The 13,112-nt window shown below is 42.8% G+C and overlaps 1 protein-coding gene across 1 annotated transcript; it reads right to left on the reverse strand.

Moving 5' to 3' along the window:
- Nucleotides 1–5,729: 5,729 nt before the first annotated feature.
- Nucleotides 5,730–10,849, reverse strand: LOC118660763 (general transcription factor II-I repeat domain-containing protein 2A-like). The gene is made up of 2 exons (XM_036318428.1): nt 10,119–10,849; nt 5,730–5,746 (listed from the first exon to the last, which is right to left on the reverse strand). The coding sequence occupies exons 1-2, from the start codon at nt 10,813–10,815 to the stop codon at nt 5,730–5,732; spliced, it is 714 nt and encodes a 237-aa protein (XP_036174321.1). The 5' UTR covers nt 10,816–10,849.
- Between the last annotated feature and the right edge of the window lie 2,263 nt (nt 10,850–13,112).

The raw sequence follows: 13,112 nt of genomic DNA on the forward strand, positions 1-13,112 counted from the left end.
ACCCGGCTAACCTCACTCACGGGGTATTAGTTCCAACTACTTCCTTCCTTAGGTGGCAATTGTGGCACCTTGCTGTGGCTCCTCTTGTGCCAACCACACATCTGAGACAGGTGAGCACCTCATAAACCAGAAGAAGCCAAAGCCACACCCACACGGAGGATTCTATGTCTCCTGTTTCTCAAGCTAGAGAATGGGGGTGGGGGTGGGGGTGGGGACTCGGGGCAGACATCGTTGGATAAACAGTATTCTTTAGCACAGCTGTGGTGCTGGGTCTTACAAGTCAGTGAACGAGGGAGCCCAGGGGATGTGGGTTGGGAAGAGATGAGAATCACAGAAGCTGAGATGTAGACGTTTCCTAAAACTACACAGCCGCACTCTGCTGCTTCACACACGAGGGGAATGAGGCTGAGAAGTAACTTGACCTGCCCAAGGTCACGGGCATCTCGGTCAGAACACGACCATGTTTCCCTTTGGGCTTCTGAACCCCATTTGACCCTGGGCCTCCTTTAAAATTCTTGCCCTGTCGTCTTTCTTCAATGGATAATTTAAAATAGAAATAATAATAAATATAACACCTCGTTGTATATGTGTAGCACCTTTCTTCCAATAAATGGTGTTCTTTCAGCTTGCCCACCCATGCTGCACAGAGCGGAAGCGTTTCCACAGTGGACTCTGACATTGGTTGCTGCCTGGAGCCTAGCTTCCAGCCCACACACAGACCCTATCAAAGGTGCAGCTCAGGGACAGGGCTCAAGTCCTACAGGGAGAGCTGTTATTAGCTACTTCAGGGTGGTGTTAAAAAAAAAAAAAAAAAAAAAAAGGAAAAAAGGCCCTCACACATAATACACATGATGAATATGTTTAGAAAGCTAGAATTTAACTGCTTTTAAAATTAGCTATCTTTCTTTTAACTGTACTAGTAGCAAAACAGTAGCAGTAGTAATAGTAATTACCATCATTTATTCAACTTCTACATAGGAGACATTTATATCCAGTATCTTATTTAATCCCCACAGAAATCATAATTGGTATTTGTCCACCTTGGTGATGAGACAAACTAAAGCTCAGAGAATTTGCCCAAATGCAAGAAAAGTAAAGCCTTCCCTTTCTGCGAATAGGTGAACTAGATTTGTAAAGAATTCCTAAAAGCACTTGGTAAAAGATAAAAACATTTTTTTAACCTATGACAGATTTGGCTAGAAAGTGAAGTGATTCCTTGGGGCCCAGAAATGATGAGACAGCCCCAATCCACGCAGGAGCCATCAGATCAGCATTTCCCACGCAGAAGGGACAAAACCTAAAGCCCAGATGAGTAAAAGGTCAGAACAGAGACCCACAAACACAGCCAAGAAGACAGAAGGGCAGCACCTCAGTGAGGGAGCAGAAAAACGCCTGCCCCGCAGAGCAAGTACACGCAGTCACGTGGCCAGTTTGGCCTCCGCTCTACGTGGAGCAGGAAGAGAAAAAGAAAAATCCCCTCTCCCCATGTCTAATAACAGATATAACCTTTATTGAGTTTGGGGCCTGAATATACACAACTATTGTGGCTGAAAGAAAACCCTGACTTTTTAGTTTAACTTGGTTCCAACTTGGTGAAACCCTTGGGCACCTGACAGAAGCAAGTTCCAAACTTCTCTGGAAGAAAATACTTCAAAATGGGCCTCAATGAACCCCTGCAAATTAAGTTACAAGGAAAATAAACTCTTTTTTTTTTTTAAGTCATTAAACACAGGGAAATAAACCACCCTGAGTGAGAGTCAGCTGAAATAAGAAACTCTAGAATCAGATCTTCAGAGACCACAAATACTAGGACTTATCAAACATATATTACAAAATTAGTATAATTAATATGTTCAAAAATGTGAGAGGAGGTTGAAAGTGTATTAAATTAAAACTATTATAACTGGTCAGATTTGAAAAATGACCAAGCCGTAACCGGTTTGGCTCAGTGGATAGAGCGTCGGCCTGCGGACTGAAGGGTCCCAGGTTTGTTTCTGGTCAAGGGCATGTACCTTGGTTGCAGGCACATCCCCAGTAGGGGGTGTGCAGGAGGCAGCTGATCGATGTTTCTCTCTCATCAATGTTTCTAACTCTCTATCCCTCTCCCTTCCTCTCTGTAAAAAATCAATAAAATATATTTTTTTAAAAAAGAAAAATGACCAAATAAAAATTCTAGAAATAAAAAAAAGATAAATAAAATTTCAATTTCAGTGACTAGACAGACTATCAGAGAAAATATATGAACTGGAATATTGAAGAGATTACACAGACTCATGAGGAGGGGGGAAAGCAGTGGGAAAAAGGAAAATTTTTAAGAAACCTGGAGATTAGGATGAGAATATTCAAAATAAAAACAATAAAGAAAATGGTAAGAACCAATATTAAAAGAGATAATGGCTGACATTCCCCAGAATTAGTGAAAGACATCAGTGCAGAGATTAAGAAAGCCCAGAGAATCCCAAGCAGGATATATCAAAAGAGGTCCATTCCTAGACATATTAAATGTTTGAAAAACAAACACAGAGAGGAGACCTTAATAGCAATCAGAGAGAACAAGCAGATTATCTAGAAAAAAGTGACAAGCATTAATGTAAATCAACTAGCATCAAATAACTAATAATTTTGAATTCTAAACAAGAAAAGCTATCTTTCAAAGGGCGAGGGCCAAAAAAACTACTTCAGATTATGCCAAACTAAGAGAAATTACTACCAAAACACTCTCATTGTGGGAACTTCTAAACAACATGCATTTTAGAAACAAGTAAAGGATCCCAGAAGGCAGGTTTGAAATGCAAAGGGTCAATGAGCAATGATGAAGTTAAACATGTGGTTAAATCAAAATTTAAAAAATGATGGTAGAAAACATCAACAATGTTTAATTTATGGGTTTTTAAAAATTAAGAGAATTGAAATTCTAGAAAATGGCACATAAAATTTGGAGGTGAGTAATTAGAATTCAAGTGTGCTTTGCTTCTTTTATTGTTTAAAAAAGCTTAAATACAGTGATTAAATTTCAATTCTATTATGTTAATTATGCATATTAAAGTTTCTAGGATGTCCATTAAAAGAACTAGAATACAGGAGGGAAATTGGAATTAGAGGTTCAGGAAATAGAACCAATAAATTCAAAACAAGGAGGCAAAAGAAGAAAAAAAATGAAACAGGAAAAAAAAAAAAACCACAGGATAAATATCATTAGAAAGTACAAAACCAAGATGGCAGAAATGAATCCAAATAGTAGAGTTATTACAAATAATGTAAATGGACTAAACTCTCCAGTTAAAAGACAAAGACTATCAGAATAGATCATGACCTGGATGGAGTAATTGGTCGAAGTGGAGGAGGAGTAGAACTGAGGCTCAGAAGGTAACCCCAGCAGCACCATGTCACATAGGTTTTAACAGCTTAGCTGAGGCATTTGACTTTGATTGGGCTCTCCAACAAGAAGCATGGGACAGGAGACTATTTTTTTAATATTTCTACTATTATTTTTAATGCAATGTTATCTAGCATATTCATAGCTTATACTGATAAGCATTTTAAAAATTAAAACAAGAAAAGAATCTCAAAATAAAGAATAATCCTTTGGTTTTAAGATGGATAGATAGGTAGATAGATAGATAGATAGATAGATAATAGATAGATCTAAGATTTTCCTCTATACACTTCTGTATTGTTGGGACATTATTTAAGTGCTATTTTTGTGATTTAAAAAGCTCAAAACTTGGCAGTGGGGTACTGTGGATTCTTGAGTAAAGAAGGACTTGGGAATGGAATATTTAGGGGGAGGCGGTTAGCCTGCAGGATGAATTTCGAGGTCAGGACACAAAGACTAGAGTTAAAGAAATAAGTTTGAACAATAGAAGAGACTGCCTGACTGAACCAGTGTGATAAATGTAGGATGGAAGGAAAGGATAAATCTAAAAGGAAAGAAGTGACAGAATTTGTTGACTGTTCCTGTTCCTGCAGGTCAGGGTTGGTTTGAGCAATTGAGTTCTTAAATATGAAGCAAGAGGCAAAAATTATCTAATAAATGGTGATGACAACAATGACGCCCGCTCTAGTCTGCTTCTGCAGAAGGATTCATTACTAATCTGAGCCAACTCCCGGGAGTCTCTATTTGGAGAGCAAAAGACTCACTTATTAGACATCCAAGAGGATTGTACAGAACAGTGGTCCCCTCCTTTATATCTTTCTTGGGAGGGATTTGGCATAGCAGAGGATGCAGCACCACTACAGCCTTTAGCATCTCCATAGCACAAGCCAATTTGATTAGAATGAAAAATTAAAAAAAAAAAACCACATCATTTGTACACTCTACAAGGGCCTTCCCTAAACCTAGTCCACCATATTAGAGGAAATGGAATTACCTTGGAATTTCAGATAAATTGAAGGGAGAAGGCAGTATCCTAATTAGGTCACAGGTTGTGACATGGGGTTGGTAGGTGCAACCTCTGGGCCCCAGACAGGTTCTTTCTGGAGCTACGCTATCTAGTGGTTGGATAGGAGACCCTGAGCTCCAAAAGACAAGGAACCATTTACCTGAAAATGGAAGTACCTTCATCATCGTTTTGGGCACCACCAGAATGGTAGCCACACTGACCCTTCAGAGGCCTCCTAGAACTCCATGTACAGAACCTGAGCAAGCAAGTTCTCAGTTTCTCTGAGCCCTGGTTTCCTTATCTGTAAAATGGGTTGGTAATAACAGACTTCTAAAGGTTTGTCATGAGGGTCGAATGGGATGACGCTATAGAAATTGCACAGTGCTTGGCCAATGTACTAACTTAATACGTACTTTTTAAATCTATTTTTTAAGGAGAGGAGATAAAGAGAGCTCTTGTGTGCCACCCCAGCATCCCTTCCCCACCGTTGGACCTATTCCAAAACAAGACGGCATTCTGTACCTTGAGGCCATTTGTGCATTATTAACCAGATCCTCTCCAAGGAGCTCCTCTCCATTACCCCTGCTCCCTGATAGCACTGCCTGAGGTCCGAGCCCTGAGAACTGACCCAGGCTCACTGGCACGCTCAAAGAAACGAAGAAACGTGACCTCCATTGGCTTCCCAGGTACAGGTGCAGAGGCACATCCTCACCCAGAAGCTTTGGTGCCTGCCCTGCTCCAGACCCAGCTCCCATCATGTTGCCCATCTGTCCCACCTGCTCTCATCACTGGTAGCGAAGTGGTTTCAGAGAACCTTGTACATGGAGGCAAGACTTGGAAGGAGTTCTTTTCCCTGAAGACAGTTTGTTCTTACAATAAACTACAGTTTTATCCACTCTGAATGCCAACAGGGATGGTATTTTCTCATGATTAAGCTTCTTCACTCCCCCCTTCCCTTCTTCAGACTTTGGCTATAAATAGGAGCATCTTTGTTCTGTCTCCTCTGGACAGTAATTGGAAACACGAACTGGGGAGACACCCTCCTGTCTGTCCACATCTCTTGGTTGCTCCTCCACAAGTCGGCAGTCGCACAAACAAGCCGGCGGCTTTGGTTGTGTTTTCTCTGAAGTCAGTTTCTGCCACTAAATGGTTATGGATTCCAGCATCTCGAGAACCTCAGGACCAAGACGGATGGTATTTTCGTGTTCGTTTGAACATGTGCACTTAATGCGCTTGGTTAATTAGAGTAATTAGTAGTCTTTTCATCCCAAGGCCGTTGCTGAGATTAAAACAGGGCTGTTATTTCTTTTAATGGACTAACTGAAGAATTTTTGTTTTGGAAGTGAGTCAGATGAAGTTCTGCTCTGCAACAGAAGACGAAGGGACACGGATTCTGAGGACCTGGGGTCTTTGGGCAGAGTTCCCAGCCTCGGTTAGTCCCTCCAGATTTTCATCCGTCAATAACGACAGTGCCCAGGGTGATATCATTTAATGCCCAAACCAGGACACTTTTGAGGATTAAATGGGGCTCTAATTATACATGCAAAGACTGTTGTGACAGAATTTTCCAGGAGATAATTTTTGACAAACTCCTGGCCTGGGAGAGCTGGCCATAGCGCAGCTGTGGTCCGCGTGGGCTGTGGTCTGTGTGGGCTGTGACGGCTACTCTCCACCCCCTCATCTGTGACTCCTCTGCCAGGTAGCACTGATTCTCTCATTGCTCTCTGCTGCTTCTCTCCACCTCCCACCACCCCTGCTCCTCGTCTTTCCTGCTTGGTGAAGGCCAAAGTGCTCCACTCTGCTTAACTAATTCCCTCTGATGCCGACATTTCTATCTTTGCAATTGGCGTCCCTGTGAAGTTTCCCTTTGTACATTTCCCTGTGCCTGTATCCCCATTATTCAGGTATCATCACTCAATAACCGTTCGACAGCTGTAATGCTTTTCATATGGAAAGAATTGGCTTTTATTGATGGCAAATGTTGTGATGAACTTGCATGCCCACTTGGAGCCAGAGGAGCTTTTTATTGGGTGAACCGCACTAAGATGTGGTTGCAAGAAATGTCTTTGGAGTGTGGACTGAGATGTACTTTTGGGAACAGGTCTTGTGGTGGAGGGAGGGGAGCAGCCTTTCCTGTATCAAAGTCTCATCAATCAAAATGCATAATAGCGACGTTATTAATAACTTTATAGTCGCATGGCACTTAGTATTTTTCCAAGCACTTCCCTGGAATCCTAATATGCAGGTAGGACAGATATTATTACTTCCATGGTATGAGTTAAGCAACATTGTAACAGGACTCACCGGCCCCATGAGCACGGAGTTAGTTGATAAGCAGGTAAGTGTCTCATGAGAAGGATACGGTTAGCAGGTTAGCGGGCAGGAGTAGCCGTCCTGGGGGGTCCTAGATGCCTTCTGAACACCAGGAGTCCTTCCCAAGCTAAATTCTTCTCGTGTCCCCTTTGTCTGGTCCAAATATGAGAGCATGGCCACCATGTCCAGGCACAGTGCTCATCTCAATGCCGCCTGCAGTGCAATTAAGCATCCTGACACCTAACCCAGATGCAATGGAAAACAAGGCTCATTTAGCAACATAACGCCATTGGCTTGTGGTGTGGTGGACAGAATGTGAATGCCACCTGTTAACTGTCCCAGACTAGAGCCATTCTCCACTGGATCTAACAAGAGAATGGCAAACACTAGATGATGGGGGAGGTGACGCTAGTGTATCCCATCCACGTGAGCAATTGGCTACTTTGGACCCCAGGGCCCCCCGCCCCCCACCCTGCACCAGCCTTGGCACCAGCCACGATAAAATAAGAGAGCTAGGGGGCTAGACAGGAACTGGGAACCCCTTGGGGACACCGCCATCACCATTCTGCTGATATGGAAGCTAAAGCCCCAGGACTGTGAAGGGACTTGTCCTAGTCAGCAAGGTGAGCCAGGGCAGAGCAGTGCTAAGAACCAGGACCTCGAGAGAATGTTCCCAGCCTGAACCAGCGGGTTTTCTAATGCACCCACCTGACTTCTCTTCCTTCTTAATCCACTGGCTCTCCCGTATTACTTGTCTGCAGCTGGTTCTCAGGGGCTCACCACTCTACCTGAATTAAGAAGAGGATATTTGGCCCGGCCGGTGTTGCTCAGTGGTTGTGTTGACCCATGAACCAGGAGGTCACCCGTTGAATTCCTAGTAGATCAATGTTTCTCTCTCATCGATGTTTCTATCCCTCTCCCTTTCTCTCTCTCTAAAAAAATCAATTAAAATTTTTTTTGTAAATAAAAAGAAGAAGAGGATATTTTTCTACACACTTGGTTTCTCCATGCCCTTCCCACCTTCAGATCCAGAGCCTTCATGATGAGGGAACAAAGCTCCGTGAGCAGCACGTTGTACCGGGGCCACGTGGAGGTGGGTGAACCAGCAAGATGTTGTCACTCAAAGAGGCGGTGCCTGCTCAGTGTCCCGCTGGCGCACCCCAAGAGGTGCACTGTGAGACACGTCCTGATACCTTCAAGTTCATCCTCATCCCAGACACACTCGATCTCCCAGGAATACACTGGGAGGAAAGTGGTTTTGTTTCTAGGCCACCTGCTTCCATTATTCATGAATGTCCCTCAGCAGGACCACAGCCTCATTGCTTGTGTTAACTGGCTCCTAACATAACACTTGGACTCTCTGGAGCTCAGATTTTTTGTCATTTCAGACCTAACCCTCCATGGCTCACGGTTCAAGGGTGCTTTCCTTACCCTTTTTGGCTTCCTCTAGTTCTTTATCTGCTCTTTGTTTTGCTTGGCTTATGAAATGTCATATCTCATTCTAAGCCAACATGCTGCTCCTGTATCAGTTCAGTTTCAGTCATAGAATATTGACGAGAGGGCCTGGACCACGATTCGCTTCTATAGACTCTAAGATTGTAGGAAATTCCTTCCAATGGATCTACAGCTCGTTGCCCATGCTATATGCGGGTTCTTAATTTGTATTTTGCTTGGAAAACTTATGGGGATTTTCCTCCTCAACTTTCCATCAGAAATCAACCACCTGGTGCTGCTACCACCACCATTTGGTTAAGAAGGAAGCCAAAGGCACCAGCTGGAGCAGTGGTGACTAATAAGGCCCTGATTTCATGGCTGTTGGGGTCTCTCAGCTGCTGGACTTACTCACTGTTCTGTCTCATACTCTGTCCTTCCTTCCAGCATTTGTCATGCTGCATCTTCCTCCATCACCCTTCCCAGTCTGGCTCCTCTTGGGTTCTCTTTTTTTAAAATATTTTTATTTATTTCAGATAGGAAGGGAGAAGGAGAGAGAGATAGAAACATCAATGATAAGAGAGAATCATTGATCAGCTGCCTCCTGCATGCCCCCCACTGGGGATCAAGCCTACAACCCAGGCATGTGCCCTTGACCTGAATCGAACCAGGGACACTTCAGTCCGCAGGCCAACGCTCTGTACACTGAGCCAAACCAGCTAGGGCAGTGGTCAGCAAACTCATTAGTCAACAGAGCCAAATATCAACAGTATCAACAGTACAACGATTGAAATTTCTTTTGAGAGCCAAATTTTTTAAACTTAAACTATACAGGTAGGTACATTGTTATTAACTTAATTAGGGTACTCCTAAGCTGGCCTTTGCTAAAAACGTCCTCAATCTGATTGAGGTACGTTCGCTGAGGTCGACCCCTTCCAACTCTCCCATCCACACTCATCTTGTATACTTGTTTCATCTATCTCCTTTTGTTCATCCTCTCTATATGTCCAAACCATCTCAACACACCTTTCTCAATCCTCGACACTATATCTTCTTTCACTCCACAACGTTCCCTAAAATTAACTTAATGAACTTTACTTAAAGTTTTAAGTCTTAGTTAAACTATCGGCACATTGAATAAAACTTAATATCATACTTAATAACGATATTATTTATTGATACAATTAAATTCCTTACAATTTACCTTACAATATCCATAAAGTTAAATCAGGACAATGACTGACAAACACTAATGTGAACAATGGCCTTGCATCTCCTTGGAAAGTTTGGATAAGTCAGGTTTGTATGTTGTTGTTTTTAATTTTAGGCATGATTCCAGGTTCTCATCAATAAGACGACCTCTCAATTTACTCTTGATAAGATTCATGCTTGAAAATGATTGTTCGCATAAATATGTAGACCCGAATAAGGAAAGAACAGCAAACGCTAGTTTTTTCAGTTGATTATATGAGTCAGGAATACTATTCCAGGTGTTAAAAATCAACATATCTTCCTTCTCCAGGTCTTTCAAAGCAGACCACTTGTGCTGTGAACTAAGTTCACATTTGTTTTTCTCCAATATTTCTATATCAGCACAAAGACGTTCAAATTTCGAGCTCCACAGTTCTTTGTTTTTTAAATCCAGCAATTGCATTTCAAAGTTGCCAATGTCAATATTAAAGGGAGAAAAATTTAATTCTGTTACAGTAGCATTGAGAGGTTTTTTAACAAAGGCTAACATCGCTTTGCTGTTTCTGAATTCCTGAAACCTGTTGAGAAAAGCTTCCCTCATATTTAAAAGTGTTGTTTTGAAATAGCAAATGTCAATATCAGAATTATTTTCTTGGTGATATTTCAACAGGCTTGGAAAGTGAATCAAAGTTTCTCTTTCAAAATCTTGAGCAAAAAGAGATAATTTGTTTTCGAATGAAATAACTTCTTCTAACATCGAAAAAACTGTGTTTCCTTTCCCCTGTAGTTTACGATTAAGCTGATTTAGATGAGACGTAACGTCTACCATGAAATAAAATTTTTGGATCCACTGATCGTTCGTTAGTTCTGGATAGTGAACACCCTTCTCAAGAAGAAATGCTTTAATTTCTGTTAATAAGGAAGCGAAACGTTTCAAAACGTTTCCTCTTGCTAACCAACGTACCTTGTTATGCAGCAGCAGATCTGCGTACTCACTCTCCATTTCAACTAAAAATTCTTTAAATTGGCGATGATTAAGAGCTTTAGCTATAACGGAGTTGATAATCTTAATCACCAATTCCATAACTTCGCAAATTTCTTCTGGAAATGTTTGCGCACAAAGCGCTTCTTGATGAATGATGCAATGGTAAGTAAGTATCTCGTGATTAATTTTTTCTTTCAAAATAGCAACAAACCCGTTTCTTATGCCGGTCATACTTTTCGACCCATCTGTTGCAATTGAGACAATTTTATCGAGTGGAATATGATGTTTTTCAATGCACTCAATTACAGCATTTGCTATATCCTCTCCACGTGTTTGACCTTTGAGTGGCAATAATCCTAAAAGTTCTTCTTTAGGACCTGTAGATGAAATAAATCGTACAAACAGTGAAACTTGCGCTGTATCATTTACATCAAAAGACTCGTCAACTGCTATTGATAAAGCTGAAACCAATTTAAGATCTTCGACTTGCTGGTTGGTTATATTCAAAGACATTTTGACTGTTCTATCTTTCACTGTTTTAGCAGACAATGGTAACTCTTTAATTTTTTTTAGAATATCTGCTTTGTTCTTAAAATCCCGAAATAGCTCTTCGGATGCATTTATAAAACAACTTTTTATGTATTCGCCGTCTGTATTTGGTTTTCCTCTCTTAGCAATCTCTTGACTAACCACAAAACTTGCAATATTAACATTGTTGGAAGATTGCATCCAGTAATTAAATACAGAACTTGATTTTTCTTGACTCTTCTGAAGTTCCTCAACTGCTTTCTTCCTTGCATCACCAACAGGATATTTAGTACTAAATGACATGTGTTTAGTTGTAAAGTGTCTCTCCAAATTTGATTTCTTATTATGCGCCAATTTTTCCTGACAAATAAGACAGGTCGGAAGGCCATTTAAGTTTTGAATAAACGCGAAAGTCTCGGTCCATTCAACCTTAAATTCACGGTTTTCGTCTTCCGTTTTTCTTTGCTTCTTCTTTGGAGCCATGTCAAGCAGGGAACCTAAAAAAATGTTTCATTTTATAATAATAAAGCCACCAACACAAAATATTTACAATTCTTAAATTGATGACAAAAATACCTGTAGGATTTGCAGCTGGTTGGAAAAATATAGGTAACTTTTTGCTTCGAGTAGGTACTTTTGTCACCTGCGAGCGATTTGCGGACGCGACTAGCACTAACCACTGCACCATGAGACTGCTGACTGACTGGCTCACTCAACTCGTGCATGAATCGCACGCGCCTCCCCCACGCTGCGAATCCCGCGGCCTGGCTGCACTGCTTCTCCCGTCGCCCGACCGACCGACCGACACCCCCCACTTCTTCTAACGCCACTTCTTCAAAACCGACTTCTGCGCATGGGCCACAAAGTTTCAATCTCACTGTACGTGCGCGCCCGCACGTGGTATTTTGTGGAAGAGCCACACTCAAGGGGCCAAGGAGCCGCATGTGGCTCACGAGCCGCAGTTTGCCGACCACTGAGGTAATACATTTGAATAATCAGATTTCTTACCAAAAACAAACAAACAAACAAAAAGCCTAACCAATAAAGCCTACAGTAACTTATGTGCTCCCTGCACCACCACCGACAGCTTCCCCAGTCACCTCAGCATAAAATCCAAAGGCCTTCACAGCCTACAACTGGTGGCCCAGGAACTGGTCCTGGCTTCTACCTTTCGTAGCTCTGTCACTACATTCCAACCACAGGAGCCTCCCCATTGCTCCTAGAGCCAAACATAGGCATCATGCATAGGAAAACAGACAAGAAATATGCCATCAAGTAGAAAATATAAGATCAGTGGTGATTTAGTGCAAAAAGTAAGACAAAGCATGTGCCCGCCTCAGGGCCTTTGCACTTAGGATGCCTATTGCTGGAACAGTTTCCCTGGGGTTATAGCTTGTTTAGTCGCGTTCTTCAGGTTCCTCTTCAAGTAAACTTCAGAAAGATCTTTCCTAGCAACCCTGTCTAAAACAGTATCCCCTCCTACTCTACTATCTATTCCCTTTCTTTGCTTTTTAGATGTCAAGCACTATCACAGCTTGACATGATGTTGTTTATGTTATTATAGGTTTACTGTTTACCTGCCTTTGCTATTATCTCCTGTGTCTAGACCAGTGGATGGTAATATTTTATATTAACTAAATAAATGAGTGCATAAATGAATTGTTCTTTATATATCACTAGAGGCCTTGTGCACAAAATTCATACATGGGGAGGGGGGTTCACCTCAGCCCAGCCTGCACCCTCTCCAATCTGGGACCCCTTAGGGGATGTCTGATTGCCGGTTTAGGCCTGATCCCAGGGATTGGACCTAAACCAGCAGTCATCCCTCTCACAATCCAGGATCGCTGGCTCCTAACTGCTCACCTGCCTGCCTGCCTGATCTCCCGTAACTGCAACCCCCACCAGCCTGGTCGCCCCTAACTGCCCCCCACCAGACTAGTCACCCCTTACTGACCCCCTGCTGGCCTGGCCATCACCAACTGCCCCCCTCTGCTGGCCTGATCGCCCCCAACTGCCCCCCTGACGGCCTGGTTGCCTCCAACCATCCCCCCACTAGCCTGCTTGCCCCCAACTGCTTGCCCCCTCTGGCCTGGTCGCCCCTAACTGCCCCCCTGTCATCCTGGTCTCCCCTTACTGCCCCCCTCTGCCAACCTGGTCACCCCTAACTGCCTCCCCCGTCAGCCTGGTTGCCCCCAACTGCCCCCCCACCCCCGTTGTCCTGGTCACCTTCAACTGCCCTCCTCTGCTGGCCTGGTCACCTCTAACTGCCCCTCTGCTGGCCT

This window comes from Myotis myotis, unplaced genomic scaffold, assembly GCF_014108235.1.
Source record: "Myotis myotis isolate mMyoMyo1 unplaced genomic scaffold, mMyoMyo1.p scaffold_m19_p_7, whole genome shotgun sequence".
NCBI classification, from domain to species: Eukaryota; Metazoa; Chordata; class Mammalia; order Chiroptera; family Vespertilionidae; genus Myotis; species Myotis myotis.